Below are 16122 nucleotides of genomic sequence, written 5' to 3' on the forward strand. Positions count from 1 at the left end.
GGTATCTGGAGGTTATCCAGCTGCCTGCATCAACAAAAGCTTGCCATCGGTCACCATATCATGGCTGTTCTTCTGTCCACTACTGGTGATCACCAAAAATGAGTGAAAAAGTAGATATAGCGAGTCTAATCATCTATCCTTACAGAGCCATACAAATTTATCCTGTTATTGAAACCAATAGGATTTTTAAAAATATCTTCCAGCAAAGACTGGATTATCAATACCTCTCATAAGCATCCACTGAAAAAGTTAAAATTCCATTTATTTGCAAACTTTGAAATTGGTAGCAATAGAAGTAGCTAATTACCATTCCATAGGATATTTCATATCTGATTGCTTGCTCTAGTTGGAAAAACAACAACTTTCTAACTTTGAGCCCATCACATAGGCCACTAACAGAATGCATTGGACATCAGCATGTAACACCACACTCAGAGTTGAACTCTGATGAGAAGTATCTAGAACGCCCCCAGAATCACAGCTCTGAGTCCTATAATTTGCTGTAATTATATGAAGCAACCCTCTCCTCATAATACAAATCAGTAAATCTAAGATGTGAGCAAATCTTTTAATACTCCAGCTCCAGTCACAATAGCAGCTGTTCTGCCACAAGTACACCTGCCAGAAATAAACTAATAATCTAGAGAACCTCTGGCATCAATCACAGCCTCAATCTTCACAGAGGAAAATGCGAAACTGCTTACAGCAAAGAGTCAGCTGAGCTAGAAAAATTCACTACTAAGAATCCCACACTATAAATAAACAAAATAATACGCAGGGTGTAACCTGCAAATAACCTAATAGAAATAAAACTGTCTTGAGAAGAATGCAGAAATGAGCACACCTTGATAACAGTGAAAATGTGATTATCAGGATATAGAAATTCAACATTAAAAAACAAAAGATAATCTGCAGAAAGATCCCAAAGTGTTTCTGAAAGAGGTGGAACTAAATTGATGGGCAATATTAAATACAATAGAAAGAAAAAAGGGGAAGAGAGTTTTTTTAATCTTGATATAGGTATACTCAGGGAAAAAAAAGTAATTAAGTGTAGCACTTAAGACAGCAATGAGGAAAGCATTCTTTTTCAATCAAAGCATAGTTCATTTAATCACAATCAGTGTATTCATGCCAACCAAATGAATGTCTAATGGCTAAAAGACCTTACCAGCATTGCTGGAAACTACCAATTGTTACTTGGCCAAATGCAAAACACCTGCTAGTTTCAAGTGAGACAGTTTGTAGAGAAAGGTATTATTTTTGGTTAGAATAGCTGGTGCCTAGCTGAAAAAAAAAAAAACACCAAAACCAACAACCCCCCAAGCCCCTAGAAGTTGAGTTCAATGAAATAATTTCATCTAATGATTAGAGAGAGCTGTTTGCAAGGATGCAGATGAGGCTGTTAGCTGCTGTTGAGTGGAGGAGTGTGCCCAATTAGTGCCTGTAAAACAGTGAGAGGCCTGTAGGAAGTGGATGTAAGGTTAATTTTACAATATCACATAACTGGTACTTCTACTGGGTATGTGATTTTTAGTATCAAGTACTTCTTTCTTTTTCTTCTTTTTTTCCCCAGGCCTGTGGGATTTTTTGTTTGGGTTTGGGAGGGTTTTTCGGGGCCTGGAAGGATGGGTTGGTAGGTGTTTAGTAGGCTCAGCAAGCAGACAGAAAGAAGCAAAAAGATGTAAAGAGAGAACAAAATTGTGTTGCTCTGGTTTTGTGTGACACTAACCGAGTAAGAGGGTCTAATGTGTTCCATTTGCTCATAACTTTTCATTCTGAATCCTAAAGAAATTGTGATTCTTTTTGACATGATCTCACGTCTCGTCTCATCACACTGCATAAGGAACTGTGTTTGCAGGGCAACTTATTTGCTTACAGGAAATGCAACCCCAACTTTATCAGGATGTACTGATGAAGTAAGAGGATGACTTAAATTATATTTATTTCCACTACTGTAAAAATTACATAGATGAGGCCAGCTATTCTGAGCTGGAGAAACAAAAAATACATTATCTTCCAAGGAGTGGGAAAGGATAAATGCATACATACCACAGAGCACGGTTTCTCTCATGATCTATGAGAATTTTTCAAGTTTGAAATCAGCTTGCCACACCACATCCAAGCTGTAATGAATAAAATCAAGTAGGCAGGAGCAGCTGTTAGGAAAGAAAAAATGTAGTGACTACAAAATGCTAATTTCTCAGATACAAGAATACCATTTATTCTACTGTTAATAAGATATCGCCTAGCTGGTTTTTTTTCATTCTCCCATCATAAAGTCGTGTTTAATCAAAGTTCAGCACTCCATGTTCAAATGCATAGATAATAGCATATACTAATCAGTTACAGTTGTTATAAGAATGACATAATCAAAGAAAACGCTTGTGGGGTGGTAGGGAGGCGGACGGTGGCCTGAAGCCCTCACGGCCAGGCAGCGAGCCTAACCTCAGCCGCGCATCTCCTACGCTTCATGGCCTGGCCACACATGAACCTCACCGGGCGGCAGCTGCCATCATCCTATCGATGGGATTTTGAAACAGCTTCTCTCATAAAATAAGTGTTCGAGAACAGGTTTAACTCTGCAGCTTTTATAGTATTTTTGTTTCAAGCTACAAGGGCAGGAGTTAGGAGCGTTCCGCAAGAAGCATGGTCCAGGAAGAGTGGGAACGGCTCACCTTGCTACGGCTGCAACGAGCAATTGCTGCCAAGTAAAATACCTAAGATTAATGATTTTTATCGCCTGGTTTTGCTGTTCCATAAGCAGCTCAGCTCTTCTGCCTCCACGTCACTCCACGACGGCAGCTGAGGGGATGCAGGCCAACACAAGACCCGGGGCGAGGGTTGGGCCGCGGCAGAGCCCATCTGGCTTCAGCCAGAGACGCGGGGTTCGGGCGGGGCAGAGGAGACCGCGAGCGGCCCCAACCGCCTCCAGGCCACGAGACCGGCCCCGCGTTGGAGGGTGCCACCCCCGCCCCCGGGGGCGGGGCCAGCTTGGGCCGGGCCGGAGCGCCGGGGGGGCGGAGCCTCCGGTGCGGCTCGGAGGGGCGGGACCAGACGCGAGGCCCCGGATGAGCGCGGCGCCCGTGCTGTGACGCCCGGGGTCGGACCCACCAATGCGAGGGCGCGGCGGTGGTTTTTGAACGCCGGGGAGGGGTGCCAACCGCCTGGTCGCGCGCGGGGACGTCCTGCCGCCCCCCGCGAAGGCCCAGCGCGCGGGCAGCGGTTGCTGCCGTTGTCAGGCGTAGCCGGGGCTCTGCGGCGGACGCCAGGCGGGAGCCCGGCGGCGGCTGCTGGTGGTGGGCTAACGGCCGCTGAGGCTTGGGCAGCTGCGGCCGTACGTGGGAGGTGCCCGGCGGCGTATACGCCCTTCTGAGGAGGTACGGTCGGTGGGTGGGTGGGTGTCCTGAGGGCCTTCCTTCAGCGTTAGGGTAGCTAGGGGCCCGCTTCCGACGCCTCGGGGACCCCCGACGCCCCCCCCCCGCCCCCCCCCCCCGCCGCTACTACCCGCCGTACCGCCGCGATGCGAGTGTTTAGAGGCCTCGGCCTGGTCTTCGCCGCGGACGCCGTGGGTTTTGCAGTTCAGATAATCGGCAACAGTGACAGTAGCTGTGCTGCAAAAATTGTTTTGGAAATGGCCACAGCTGTGCACCTTTTCGTATTTGTGGGTCTCTTCTATGTGTGTATATGCAACTTAAAAATACTATAAGCTTTACTCTTGTTTCTTTTTTCCTTTTCTTTCGGCGTTGGGGAGCGTTGTGCAACACCAGCTTAATGAGTTCTCCACCCTTTGTATTTCTAAAGGTAGAAAATGGCTGAATACTTGAAAAAATCCTTCAAAGACAGTCTGGACAGCATAAAAGAACGAATGAAAGAGAAAAGAAATCAGAAATGGACAAAGATGGGTAAAAATAGGCATATATCCACTGTAAAGTGCAAAATAGCAAGTAAGATGCTTAAATATCTTAATAGTTTTCAGAATTATTATTATTTTTTTAAACCGAGTTGAAGTACTCACTGTTCTGTTGCAGCCAACAGCTCCAAGCAAATGAAGAGCCTCCAAGCAAGCAACAGAGACCTAGTTCAGGCTTTGCAAGAAGAAAAGCTCAAACTGAGGGATGCCCAGGCTACCATTCTTCATTTGAGGAAAGAGTATCATGATCTGAAGGTTCAGATGTTTGATTTGCAAAGGTTCAAGCAAGCACAAGGACTTGTTGAGGTATTTTTAGTAATAACTTTATGATTTAGTGAAGCTGAACACCAGCATCTGCACCAATCCACTGATATATTTATGATCTTAAATGTTTCATAAAAAATTAACTCAATATATAGAACAAGGTTTTTCATATTTTCACCTAATCTGGTAATTAACTAATTATTTTTTTCTGGCTACTCTTTATTCTTTAATTAAAATCTGTCTTCTGTGAATTTTTTTTTTTTTTTAATCACAGTTGAAGGTACCTGACACAGGTACCTTCAGGATTTAGTCATCTCATAATACTGATAAGAAGTTATTACATTGGTAGTTGATATTTGAGTATGACAGTACCAGTGGTGTTTTCCTTCTTTTGTCCATTAGAATCGACTGTCAGCCTTGAATGAGATAATTTCAAGAGTTTCTCAGAATTTACTAAACTCAATTGATCTCCTTGGCCCAGCAGAGAATTTGTGTTCCATAAGTGTAGTAAGTACGTTTTTCTCTTGAGGGGGAGGATTCCTGTTAATTCTTTCCCTTACTCCTTCCAGCATAGATGCACATAGGTTTTGAGATTTGAGCCTTAGTTTGGAGGTATGACTTGTCCCACAGTTCCCAGTATGGCGTGGGGCCCACATGTGTGTAGTAGGTTGTCAGTGGGACTGAGGCTCTGCTATGAGGTTGTAGGGGCACCCTGATTTTCTATGGTTTTGTGTCTTGTTCCCTGTACCATCCTCACAGTTCCTTCCCCTGTCTACTATCTGTATGATTGGGCTGGTGATGAATGTGCTGACTTGCAGGAGCTGAGTATGTGAGATCCCACAGCACTTTGTGTTAGCCAGAAAGAAAAAGTCAAGGGCCTCTTTGGCCCTTCTGTGGGTAACTTGGCTGTTGTCTAAAATTTGTATATGGTGCAAGCTTGTTTCAGCTATTTAGTTACCGTAAGATTTATTTTGTTGACAGAATCAGAGAGTGCTTTCTTCAGTTCCTGAAAATAGTTCCAGTGCCATAGGACAAATACATTCAGTGTAAGTATCTTTTATTAATACCTACTTATATTTGAAAATTCTGTTGCAGTAAGCTGAATTTTCTGCCTGGAAAAACGGAAGAAATCCAAATGTAATGAAGTAGCTCATTGTCATAAAATAGATTGCTGTTGAGTAAATACTACCTTTGGTATTTTTTCTAGAGGACCTCTGCAGTGTGCTGATGATCAAGTACTTCCAAGTGGGATGGAGGCTGATAGTGATAGAAATGGGCTGGCTCATTCTGTGTCAGACACCTGTGAGAAATCAGAGAATGCCATTTCCTTAATCAAAATAGTTCCAACCAAAGGTAAATAAATCTAAGTATCAGTCATCGCTCTATTCTGAATCAGGAAAAAAATGTGTGAGTATAAGTTTTGAATGTAATTACTGCTTTTGAAGTAACTGTCAAGTAATTTTCCACTTACTATCAGAAAGATTAGATACTAATATTGGCAACTGGTAAACTTTTTGAATGAAGATGCCTAGCAAAAGGGGGAGGAATGTGAAAATGCTTTGTCTTCTATGTACCTGCAGTCTAGTTTCATTATCTACCAAACAGTTCAACAGAGTAAAGTCATCTTTAGTCATGCATTTGTTTATGAAATCAACAATTGTTAACAAAGCAAAATACTCAGAAAAATAAATGACCTGTAGACAACCTTTCCAAACAGAACAGTTTAGAAGAAAATCCTAAGGTAGTAGACTTAACTGCTTTCTCTCTGGAAGGTGTGTTAAACAGAGCTTATTTTGATTGCCAAATACTGGTTTATACAAATCTGTGAAGACAATTCTAAGAACAGTCTTAATTTTTGACAGGTTCAGAATTTGCACAAAACCTTAACAGGTCATTACTATTTAGCTTTAATATGACTTTTTTTTCTTCAATTACAAGGGGAAACATCTGATTTTCATCTGGACAACATAAGGTCAGAGCTAGAAAATGTTTCTTCAAGTGGAAAGGATGGATTTGGTGACGTGTTACCAAAAAGTGTGTCCACCAGGCGTCGCTATTCAAAGATGAGAAATCACGAAGACCTTTGCACTGGTGTCTTGGACGGTTCCGAAGCACCTGATTCAACAAAAGAGCTTTCTAAACAGGATGAAATTAGACTTGAAGAAAGTCTAGAAAAGTATACTGTAGAAAACATAAATTCAGCTATTTCTCAGTTGAACAAAAACAAGGTAGGCTCAGAGCTGGTGTTGAGGCAGATAGATTCTGAAACTGCGCAGTTCAACTTAAACAATAATTCTGGTCTTAAACAACGTGTGTGTAAAAGCAGAGAAGACTCTCAAGTAAGGAAAGAGAAGCATCAGAAGGGAAAACGGGAATGGCCTAAACATACTTCCAGACAAAGACCAAAAAAAAGACAGAGTGAAGTGGCTTCCAAAGAAAAGTCTGATTTCTTGGGTGGCTCCAGTGATGCTTATGACTTTCACTTTGAAGAGTGTGTCCATGTTACACCTTTTCGACAAAATAAGGTGAACGACGCAGATGGTGGTGTGGATGACAAAGACGACTTATGCAAAACTAATACCATCGAGTCGAGTGATATTGAAGAAGATTCAGATGATAGCCTCTATGAGCCTTACAAGAGTAAATCGAAAAAAAGGAGTTCAGTGGAGAAGAAAGATACATTGCCAGTCCATGCAAGGCCAAGGTCTAAAAGATGTTTGGCGCAGCGTGAGCAGAGACTCCATAATGAAAAAGAGACTGAAAGCAATAAGTCAAGGGACAAGTCTATTAGTAAGTGTAGAAAGTGTTCTGTAATTGGTTTTGTTTCCTTGAGAGATAACATTGTTTAAGGGATTTAGGCTTTTATTTTAGGTTTTTTAACAAATACAAACAGAATGTTATAAAAATCATTAGATTCGTTCTGTCTGCCTTTTTTTTTTTTTTTTTTTATCCCTCAGCAGAAATTGGAATTCAAGATATGCTTTAAGAAATTGGTCGACAGTGAATTAATACTGTATTTTAGATGTGTTTAATGATGTATTAAAGCTGAGGAAAAAGAGAAGAGTATAAATTGAGACAGAAGTGGAATAACAAATCACACTTTGCCTGGCACTGTTTAAGTTACTTTTCAAAATTAAAATCCTGAATATTTGTTGATTCTCTTATGTATTCTTAAGTGGAAAGATGAAGATAATAGTTATAGCTGAGAGTTACTTCATGTCTAGGATGTTCATTGACATTCTCTTTTAAGCTAGCTTGCCTGAATGGTTTTAAGTGTGCCTAATTTTTTCCCAGGGCAGCCTTCTGAGCCATCTCGTGATCATCTTTGTGATGTTACCAATACCACTCCATTGCTCCCCAGCGCTGGCAACGCAGCTATTGTCCCAGAAGGTGAAGGACCACGATCTCCAAAACGCAAGCGAAGCTGTACTCTTACTGTGAGCTATAAAGAACCAAGTATTGCAGGGTAGGTGTCTTACTTTCCAGTTTGATATAAAGTTCATGATATTCCATCAAATGGAGGACTTGAGGGGATTATTTAAATATTGGAAATAAGTTCTTATCAAAACATTCAAAGAGAGGTCTGATGTTAATAATATGAAATAGTTCACATGAAATTGAACTTACTAGCTGTAAGTCAATGTTTTCAGTGATGTGGGGAACAAAACTCAATTTTGCCTATTTTTTTGTTTATCAGGAAACTCAGGAGAGGAGATCCATTTACAGACATAAATTTTCTGCATTCTCCAATTTTCAAGCAGAAAAAAGATGCTAAACAGTGTTCTCTTAAGAAAGAATCCCTGTCAAAATACAATGAGAAATTTGTTGGTTGTTGTTGATATTTCCAGTCATGATAGCAAAACTATGCTTGCTCCATGAAGAAAGGAAATCTTTCGTCCAGGAAATTATTGTTGCACAATATCTTACACAAATATACAATTATTTGTGTCTAATATTGAGGATATAAAATTGAGGGGGTTTGCTTTTAATCTAGTGACTCATTGATAAAGAAGATACAAGACTACTTTTATAACTACAGTGATTCCATTCAAATGCTTTTGAGAGGAAGCATCCCTACATCATGCATCTGTGAGTATATCAGAAATATCTGATGGAAAAGACCGTGAATGTAATTTCATGACTTATACCCTGCTTGATCTCACAGTGGTTAGCAAAGGTAAACTTTAGGCATGTAAGATCAAATGTTTTTGTGTTTGTTTTTTTTTAATAGCTGTATATATTTTTAATAGCTGATCTTGTTTATGTAATAGTTGTAGTTTCATACTGAAGCTCATAATAAATGTCTTTATGTTTGGAAACAGCTCAGAGCTGGTGGGTGTTCTTTATGCGCAGTTTCCATATTTGCTTCAAGGGTAGCAATGTCAGCACTAGGCGTACTGTACTGGCATAAGCATTGTTTAGAAGCAAGATTGCCAGTTGTAATTTATGTAGCTGGAGCCCTCAAAAGTAGCAATTTAGGGTTGGTTGGTACTGCTGTGAATGCCAGTTATAATCAACTTAATCAGATAGGAACAAATCAAATTTATCTGTGAAGGTTGGTGAAGAGTGCTCTGCTTTGGTGGAGGGTAAAGTAAACTGCTATTATGGGACTTTGATAATTTTGGTCCTGGTTTGCCAAGTGCCTTTACCAGAGGAAGATCTGCCACATCTGAACTGGTACAGTTTGGTACCACAGTAGGCAGTATGCTAGAACAATACTGTTATAAACTGTCCAGCAAGATTTTGAGGTTGCAGAGCTCTCAAACTACATTTTCTTTACTTAAGAAGTATTAATAGATACACGAATACAAAGAGAAAAGCTACATTCAAAATAATGGGAAAGTACAAAAATACAGGCTCTTCATTTGTCTTGCAAGATTGCCTGTCTCACCAGTCCCACTTCAACAGGTGTAAGATCTCTCCCTTTCTATAACAAAAATGTATATACTGTTTTACTGGTAACTTCTTACATAAGTCTCTCAACAGTAATAATAGCTACAGCTATTGAGTGTTTGAAAATATTTGTTCACAACAGCCTTTGGATGTTGGAACTGAAACTTAACCTTCCATTTGTATCCTAAAATTCTAGCTCTGGGCCTTACCATCTTCATTCTGAAACTCTTTGGTACTATAGGAACTTAAGCAGAATGATTTAACTTCAGGTGTTCTCTTCTTTCAGCAAACAAATCTAACAGCTGTTTATCAGGGACAGAAAAAGAACAATGTGATAGTAGAGCAGCCCAAGGTGCAGGTGTGGTGGGTCTGGGGTTTTTCTGAATAAGAAATTTGAAGAATTACTGCAGGAAGGACTGTAGTCTAGCTCACCTAATCTCAACTGATATTCCTAGAACTGTACAGGAAAACAGCTCAGCCTCTTTTGACTACTATTTGCTACTCTCTGAACAGTATGCTTTTACGTGATGTGGCACAGGACTAAATCTTAGTGGATGGAGAGGGGGAGAATCTCTTCATACTCTCTATCTCAGGTATTGGACAGGTGCAAGGTTTATGGTATGCAAAGTAAGTGTATCATCTGAGTAACATCATGGTCATAGTAGGTAAGTGCAAGCTCAACATGGACTGTAGTTTGCTCCCATATATATTGTGTGTTGTGAATAAAGGACTTCAGTAGACACAAATGAGAAAACAGCATAAGCATGCTTTAAGGTGAAAAATCAAAACTTTTGAACAGCTAAGTCAAAGAATTGTTTGAGATGTTGAGGAGACAGGAGTAACAGCACTGTAGCTCAGTAGTTGGTATGGAGCTGGGAATGCTACTTGGAATGGTCACAGCTTTCCATACTGAATTCTCAGCTCAGCTTAGTACACTGTGCTCCCAGGGAACTTGGGAGGCTTTTTTGCATATTTTCTAGTGTACCTGGAAGATGCACTTTACTGCACTCTTGTAGGTTCACTATGCTCAGTTGCAAAATTGCTTCAGTGTGTATATTTGTAGTGCAAGAACTAATTAATCAAAAAAGAGACCAAAATAAGTAGGGTTTTGTACATATATAATTTAAAACTAATCTGTACCAGTACAATATATTAATTTTACAAATGTAAAGTTCATCAGCTGTTAAAGCATTTGCAAAACCACATATCCTACTGTAACTTTATTGCACCGTATCTATGAAAATATTAATTCTTAAATTAGAAAACAAATGTTTCAATATAGAAGAGACAATCTGAGTGAAAGATAAGAAAATCTACTCTGAAAATAACAAAATTTCACAGGATACCAAGCTTAACAGGTGCATCTGTAGGCCCAATCTACAAAACAGGATTATAGCATCCAGTACTGGCTATTTAAAAAAAAAAAAAAAAAAATACTCACTGTACCTTTGTTATAGATCCAAACGTAGGTCAGACTAATCTCGTACAAAACACTATGGCAAGTCTAGTGTTAACATTTTGAATACTTTGTGTACCACATTTACTACTTCCAGGTAGCTCCTGACATCTACTTGCTGAATCAACTTGTGATTTAACATTGCACAGGTATTTTGCAGGAATATATTCTTAGACACAGCACAGGATTGGGGTTTTTTTCAGTCTTATAACTACTGAATTTTACCAGTGTAACATCTGTAAATATAAAACACCAAGAATGAAAGTTAAATCTGTTTTTCACAAAAGCAATTATAATTTACAGGTACAAACTCTAATTAGAAAATGTCAAGTGATAACTTTTTGGCCTGTACTGATCTCCATTAGGAAGTTAGGTGTACCTCTTAAATGTAGTGTAAGCAGCAAAATATATATATTTTATATATAAGTGCTCAATTTGAAGATATACTAACACAAATTTTAAAATGTTAATATGTTCCTGGGTCTAAATAATCACAGTTAATAAGCATTTACAATAAAGCTTGGTAGAAAATCCAGTTTACCACAGAGCCAAGTGTACAAGCTAGAAGCTGTCATATGTTGACTTCTTTTGTGTACAATAGTCTTATCTCTGCTAAATAATCTAAATAATTTCTCAGTGAAGAGTAGTAAATAGGGTGGATCATGAAGTGCATCAAAACCTTAACTCTACCAAGCCAATTGAAATTGTCTAGTATATGTGAATGAGATTCTCTGAAGTTATTTTGGGTACTTATGTCCTGCATAAGCCAAGTCACTATGACATTACACATCTAGCCAGATTTTTTTTTTTAATAGTGGTTATGAGATTACAATTTGCAGGTAAAATATTTATCAAAACCCAAAATGAATAGAAAAACTTGCATCTATCAAAGATTACAGGCAGTTGTTTTTCAGAACTGGCTGTTCTCTCACAGCTTCTCAACTAGCTGAGTGTTTCTTTTAAAAAATAATATCTTATAAAAAGATTCTACAAAGAAACAAGTGTTTCAGACCCCCCCCCCAACTGTTGTTTTCCCTTGCTATTTTCTTTTTTACTGGAAAAAAAATAATAAAACTTTATCAAATAGGTACTGCATTAGGTAAGCTATAACATCTGTTGTCTGGGAATTTTCTTCATATTCCCAAACATGTGCAATTTCCCACATGTTTCGTGGGGTTTCTGAGGCTGTAGCTGATAAACTTATTATGAACATATGGTAATGGGCACACAAAAGAAATTTTCTGTAATTAAATACATTATAAAGCATTTTAATAAAATAATTTTTGTAACTAACTTCAGTATAATACATGTTTGCAAAACTAAAAGGGTTTTTAAAAGTGCTAAGTATTAAACAGAAGTTTCTTGAAACCTTGAAGTCCCACAACTCAGGTGATACATAACAGCTTCCCCTACCCATGAAGTAGGCACACTATTTGGTTGTAAAAAAGACAGTGTCACTTGTCAATTAATCCAGCTTCTTTAATTTTTGTGTAGAAGAATTTCTCCAGTATATTGGCACATTTGTAGTATTCACTCTCAGGGGGGTTGTACTCTCTGCAATTTGTAAAGACTCGCTGCAAGTCTGCCATGAATAATTTCTTAGACACGTAGTACCTATTCTTGAGTCGCTCACTCATTGTTTTGAGATCTGTACAGAAGAAAAATAGATTAACAGCATTTGATTCAAATACATTTTGTATGCAATATCCCTTTAGACTGATTTGCCATTTAACATGAACTGGCAAAGCTAGGATTTGGAATTCCTAATTGCCTTCATGTAAGGCACAGTCCCTTTTTTAGCTTCAACAGCAATTGAGCCCCTGGAACTAAGCAATATTTCACTGTAAGAATGACTTTGTGTAGAGTTTATTTTTTCTTCTTTAAAAGATTAAAGCACCATTGTTTTGCTTTGTCATCCTTCTCTGAGTTTTCAGTGGATAGTAGGTGTCCCTAACTCTCCTCTAACTAACTGCTCTGTGAGGCAAAGCTGCTGTCAGCTCTGCTGGAGGAGGCCTTAGGAGTATATAAGCAAGGAGTGCAAACATCAAAAAACATGTACATTAACCTAAAATCCTCACTTCTTTGTGAACACAGCAGAGAAGAGACATCTGTCTATACCACATGCAGTACATGCAGCTTTGAAAAAAATATTTTGTTCCACGCTCTACGTATATTTTAATATCTTCAAAGTTTATAGTTATGTATCCCTTTTTAAGTCATGTGAGAACAGATCTCTCCTGCTTTCAATGCATCATCCAAAACCTTTACTTATAAAACGTTCTTTAAGAAATGTTTTCCTTTATACTTAAATCAGTCATCCATTAAATAATGTAAATCATCCGTGTTCTCCACACAGTCGCTGTCCCAGTAATTCTTACCAGGCATTTGAAAACTTTGTCTACATTACAAGTGTTCTAGGAGTGAGTACAGGAATAGAAGTAGTGGGAAGTGTGCTGTATGCCTTGGCTTTTCTCACCTCAGATGCTCTAACAACTATTTTTTTAGCAATGCTTGAACCAGACTTCAGCAGCACCTTTGTGAAACCGTAACAGAAACAAACAGCTGAAACATAGAAGACTTACTGCCAACAAGTACTGCAAGGAAAGCAGAGACCAAAGACCTCCAACGCAAAGCAATTAAACCCTAAAACTTAAGATTTAAAAATACAGTTGTGGGTATTTTTGTTTTGGTTTGGCGTTTTTTTGTTTGGTTGGTTTGGTTTTTTTAAGGGAGATTTGACTTTGGTAAAATAGAGAAAAACCCTGTTCTCCTCTAACTACAGTGAAAGCTTGGCTCCATCTGTCACTCAGCCGTAGAGCTTTTGTGTTGCAGATGAAAAGGAAATAAAACAGTATTTCTTGAAAATAAGCAGGGGAAAGAGCACTTAAAACAGGGGAAGAAAGTGTTTATACATGAGAACTGACGTTAGGAGGTAGTCAAAAAAAGCTACAGCCATACCTCTCAAATACTGTACAATTTAGTCTGTATGCAAACGTAATGACAAATGTATCTTGTATGTGATAGCATAAGAAAAGACAATGCTGTTTGTTTCTTTTTAATTGAAATTACGTCTGAGCGATTTTTGTACAGTATCATCACGCTGACAGTGAGAGCAGAAAGAAAGCAAAAGTTGATCATGAATCAAAACGTGGTTTAGTTGTGCTGGGTTCCTTAGCTGAAAAAACAAAGCAACACTAAACTAAAGACCTCAGTTTAATCTTAAAATGAGAGCTGCTGCCCCTACCTCCAGTGTAATACGTCTGAACAAGGAAAGTACAGACAACATTCCTACTTTGGGCTTGCCAACCCAGGCAGTAAGTTCTTTGTAACCACTCTTCAGATCAAACAGCCATCTAGATCTAGCCTCTGCTCAGAAAAGCATACTGGGGGAAGCCTCTGCCACGGGAGGGTGTCAACATTCTTTTTCTTCATTGCTAGAAAATACATTTGTGTCAGGGACACAGGACGCCAGCTGCTGTTTTATAAAGTACACATGTATTTGCTATTTGGAAATGGTAAGTTGAATATAAAAAAATCATTAAGCCAAATTGGTATACACACGCTAGGAGCCTATGCAAAGCAGCATGAACAAACACTTTCATTCTCTGAGAAACTGATTGATAGTAGCCTGCAATGAACTTGTATTTCATTCTCTAATAACGTAAAAGGTACAGAAACTGTAATCAGAAAGATGAAGGTAAGTACTGCATAAACAATGAAGGAGGAGCAGGATTCAGTTTTAAATCTGCTGCAATACAAATCAAAATAAACACCTACTTAGAACAGCACTGAATCATCATTGAAATTATACAATGCAGCAGTCAAAAGCACAGAAAAATGTTACTAGCAGTTGTGTACTTCCCTTGGCAAGTAATCCTGCATAAACAATACCTGCATGATTTAAAAATAAAAATAAATAAATAAATAAACCACCTCGGACAACTTTGGCAGATCTAAAATATAAAGATAGTTATCTTACTATCAGTGGCATGAAGCATTTTCCTAAACTTAAATTGGAGCAAACTGCTAAGACTTAATAGGAAAACCCAGGTACTTTTGAAAAGGTTTTCTCTATGTGATTTGGAAAGCTTAAATCTGTTTTTCAAAGCAATTCAAATGCTCAGGTGTTCCTGAAAGTTTGCCTTGAGATTTTTTAACATACCAGTAGGATCTGCAATGACCAGTTACCACACATAAGAACATATTTGTACAACTCACACAAACCTGCTCAGTCCGAAAGTTTCTAGCTGACTGCACCATTTAAGAGCTTGCTAGGGCTCTCTGGGGCATACTAAGATTTCGCTAGTATACACTACAGATGCCTCACAAAGGTCACAAAACACTAATAGATTTCAAATAACAGCATCATACTCTTGGCACTTCAGAGCTGCAAGCTATTCAGCTGCAAGTAAGATATATCTTTTAACATAAAACAACCAGCTTACAATTTATCTGCCATGTCTCCAGCTATCAAGATTTTTAAACTCTATACTTAAAAAATGTTAATGGCATTACCCATGGGAAACCTTATAACTTCATAATATCCAGGAGCTTCTGTTCTCTTCACAGGTTCCATGAAGGGCCAAGCGCTTTGATGGCTCTTTGGTAAAGAAAAAAGTAAGGTATCTAATATGGAAACTCTATATTGGAAATCATTTAAAAATCTTTACAGAAGGTAAACTAGAACTAGCACTCACCTTCACCTGCTGCAGGATGGTTTTTAATGTGCTGTAAAGTTGATCTGGATCCTTGGGCTCCTTACTTGAAAGAAAATATGAATACCAAAAGATTAGCTTGAATCCCTTATCTTCATTCCTATAACGTGCCTCTTACCTAAATGCAACTCCAAAGTTTCAAGCATTTTATGAAAGAAATAAAATTAAAACAAAACAAAACAACCCCCCCATCCCCCAACCCTACTCCCCCCAAAAAAACCTCAAACCCACTTAAGAACTCATCCCTTGCAGATTATTTATCTATTTTCCAATGGATAGAAGGAAATAGCAAATGACATTATTTAGAGACTTTCCTCAAAGGAATCTCCAAACTGCTTCATCATTTTACTTTGTGCAGCACTTACCCTCTTTCTTTTCCACTTGGTTTCCAGCCAGTCTCTCCTGTACACCAACAACATGAGAGATTACATGGGAACTACAGTAGGTCAAAACATTAACTGAGTTATTGCAACTCTAAAAAGATAAGCCATTTCAGCACTGCTGCAGTAAAATGGGTTTGTTTTCATAAAAGCTACTCCTACTAACACAACCATCTAGACTACAGACCCATTCAATTTCCGACATGCCTCTTCCTCCAGACTGCTGAAAAGATTCTAAAATATTCCTACATGAAACACACATTTTTTCAATAATTCAATCCATATTTTACCGCAACCTCTGTAAAGAATAATGATGTCAGTGTTATCCAATTTGATTCCCTAGGGACAGAGAATAAATTGCAGAAAAGCACAGTTGAAAAAAATCCCCCAAAAGATGATACTTAAATATTCTAATTCTGTTTTGCCCTGTAAGTCTGTTTAGCACAGAACTCATCCTTGTACAGGAGTGCAGTGCATAACAGTGGTGCCAGAGGGAAATTGCTA

General features: G+C 38.6%; 2 protein-coding genes across 12 annotated transcripts in view; one reads left to right on the forward strand and one right to left on the reverse strand.

Moving 5' to 3' along the window:
- The first annotated feature begins 3249 nt into the window (after positions 1-3249).
- On the forward strand, positions 3250-8878 carry SGO1 (shugoshin 1). Of its 2 annotated transcripts, none has more exons than XM_052798348.1 (9): positions 3250-3377; positions 3806-3944; positions 4029-4216; positions 4577-4681; positions 5156-5220; positions 5382-5527; positions 6113-6964; positions 7469-7640; positions 7872-8878. In XM_052798348.1, exons 2-9 carry the CDS (start codon positions 3809-3811, stop codon positions 8011-8013), a joined length of 1806 nt encoding a protein of 601 aa, XP_052654308.1. In that variant the 5' UTR covers positions 3250-3377; positions 3806-3808; the 3' UTR covers positions 8014-8878. The 2 variants fall into 2 exon arrangements, with proteins under 2 accessions (XP_052654308.1, XP_052654296.1); XM_052798336.1 differs by having other exon boundaries at positions 3251-3377; positions 3802-3944.
- A 1290-nt stretch (positions 8879-10168) lies between these two features.
- Positions 10169-16122, reverse strand: part of KAT2B (lysine acetyltransferase 2B) — a 45497-nt gene continuing 39543 nt past the window's right edge. For 2 of the 10 annotated variants that reach the window (XM_052798370.1, XM_052798361.1), the window contains 4 exons: positions 15604-15640; positions 15221-15284; positions 15039-15123; positions 10169-12171 (listed from right to left, as the gene is read on the reverse strand). In XM_052798370.1, the coding sequence (XP_052654330.1) occupies positions 11978-12171; positions 15039-15123; positions 15221-15284; positions 15604-15640 (380 nt within the window). In that variant the 3' untranslated portion in view covers positions 10169-11977. Of the gene's footprint in view, positions 12172-15038; positions 15124-15220; positions 15285-15603; positions 15675-16122 lie in introns of those variants that run through there. The other 8 variants (XM_052798379.1, XM_052798404.1, XM_052798430.1 and 5 more) reach the window with 6 other exon arrangements.

The sequence above is a fragment of the Harpia harpyja genome, chromosome 1 (assembly GCF_026419915.1).
Source record: "Harpia harpyja isolate bHarHar1 chromosome 1, bHarHar1 primary haplotype, whole genome shotgun sequence".
Taxonomy (NCBI): Eukaryota; Metazoa; Chordata; class Aves; order Accipitriformes; family Accipitridae; genus Harpia; species Harpia harpyja.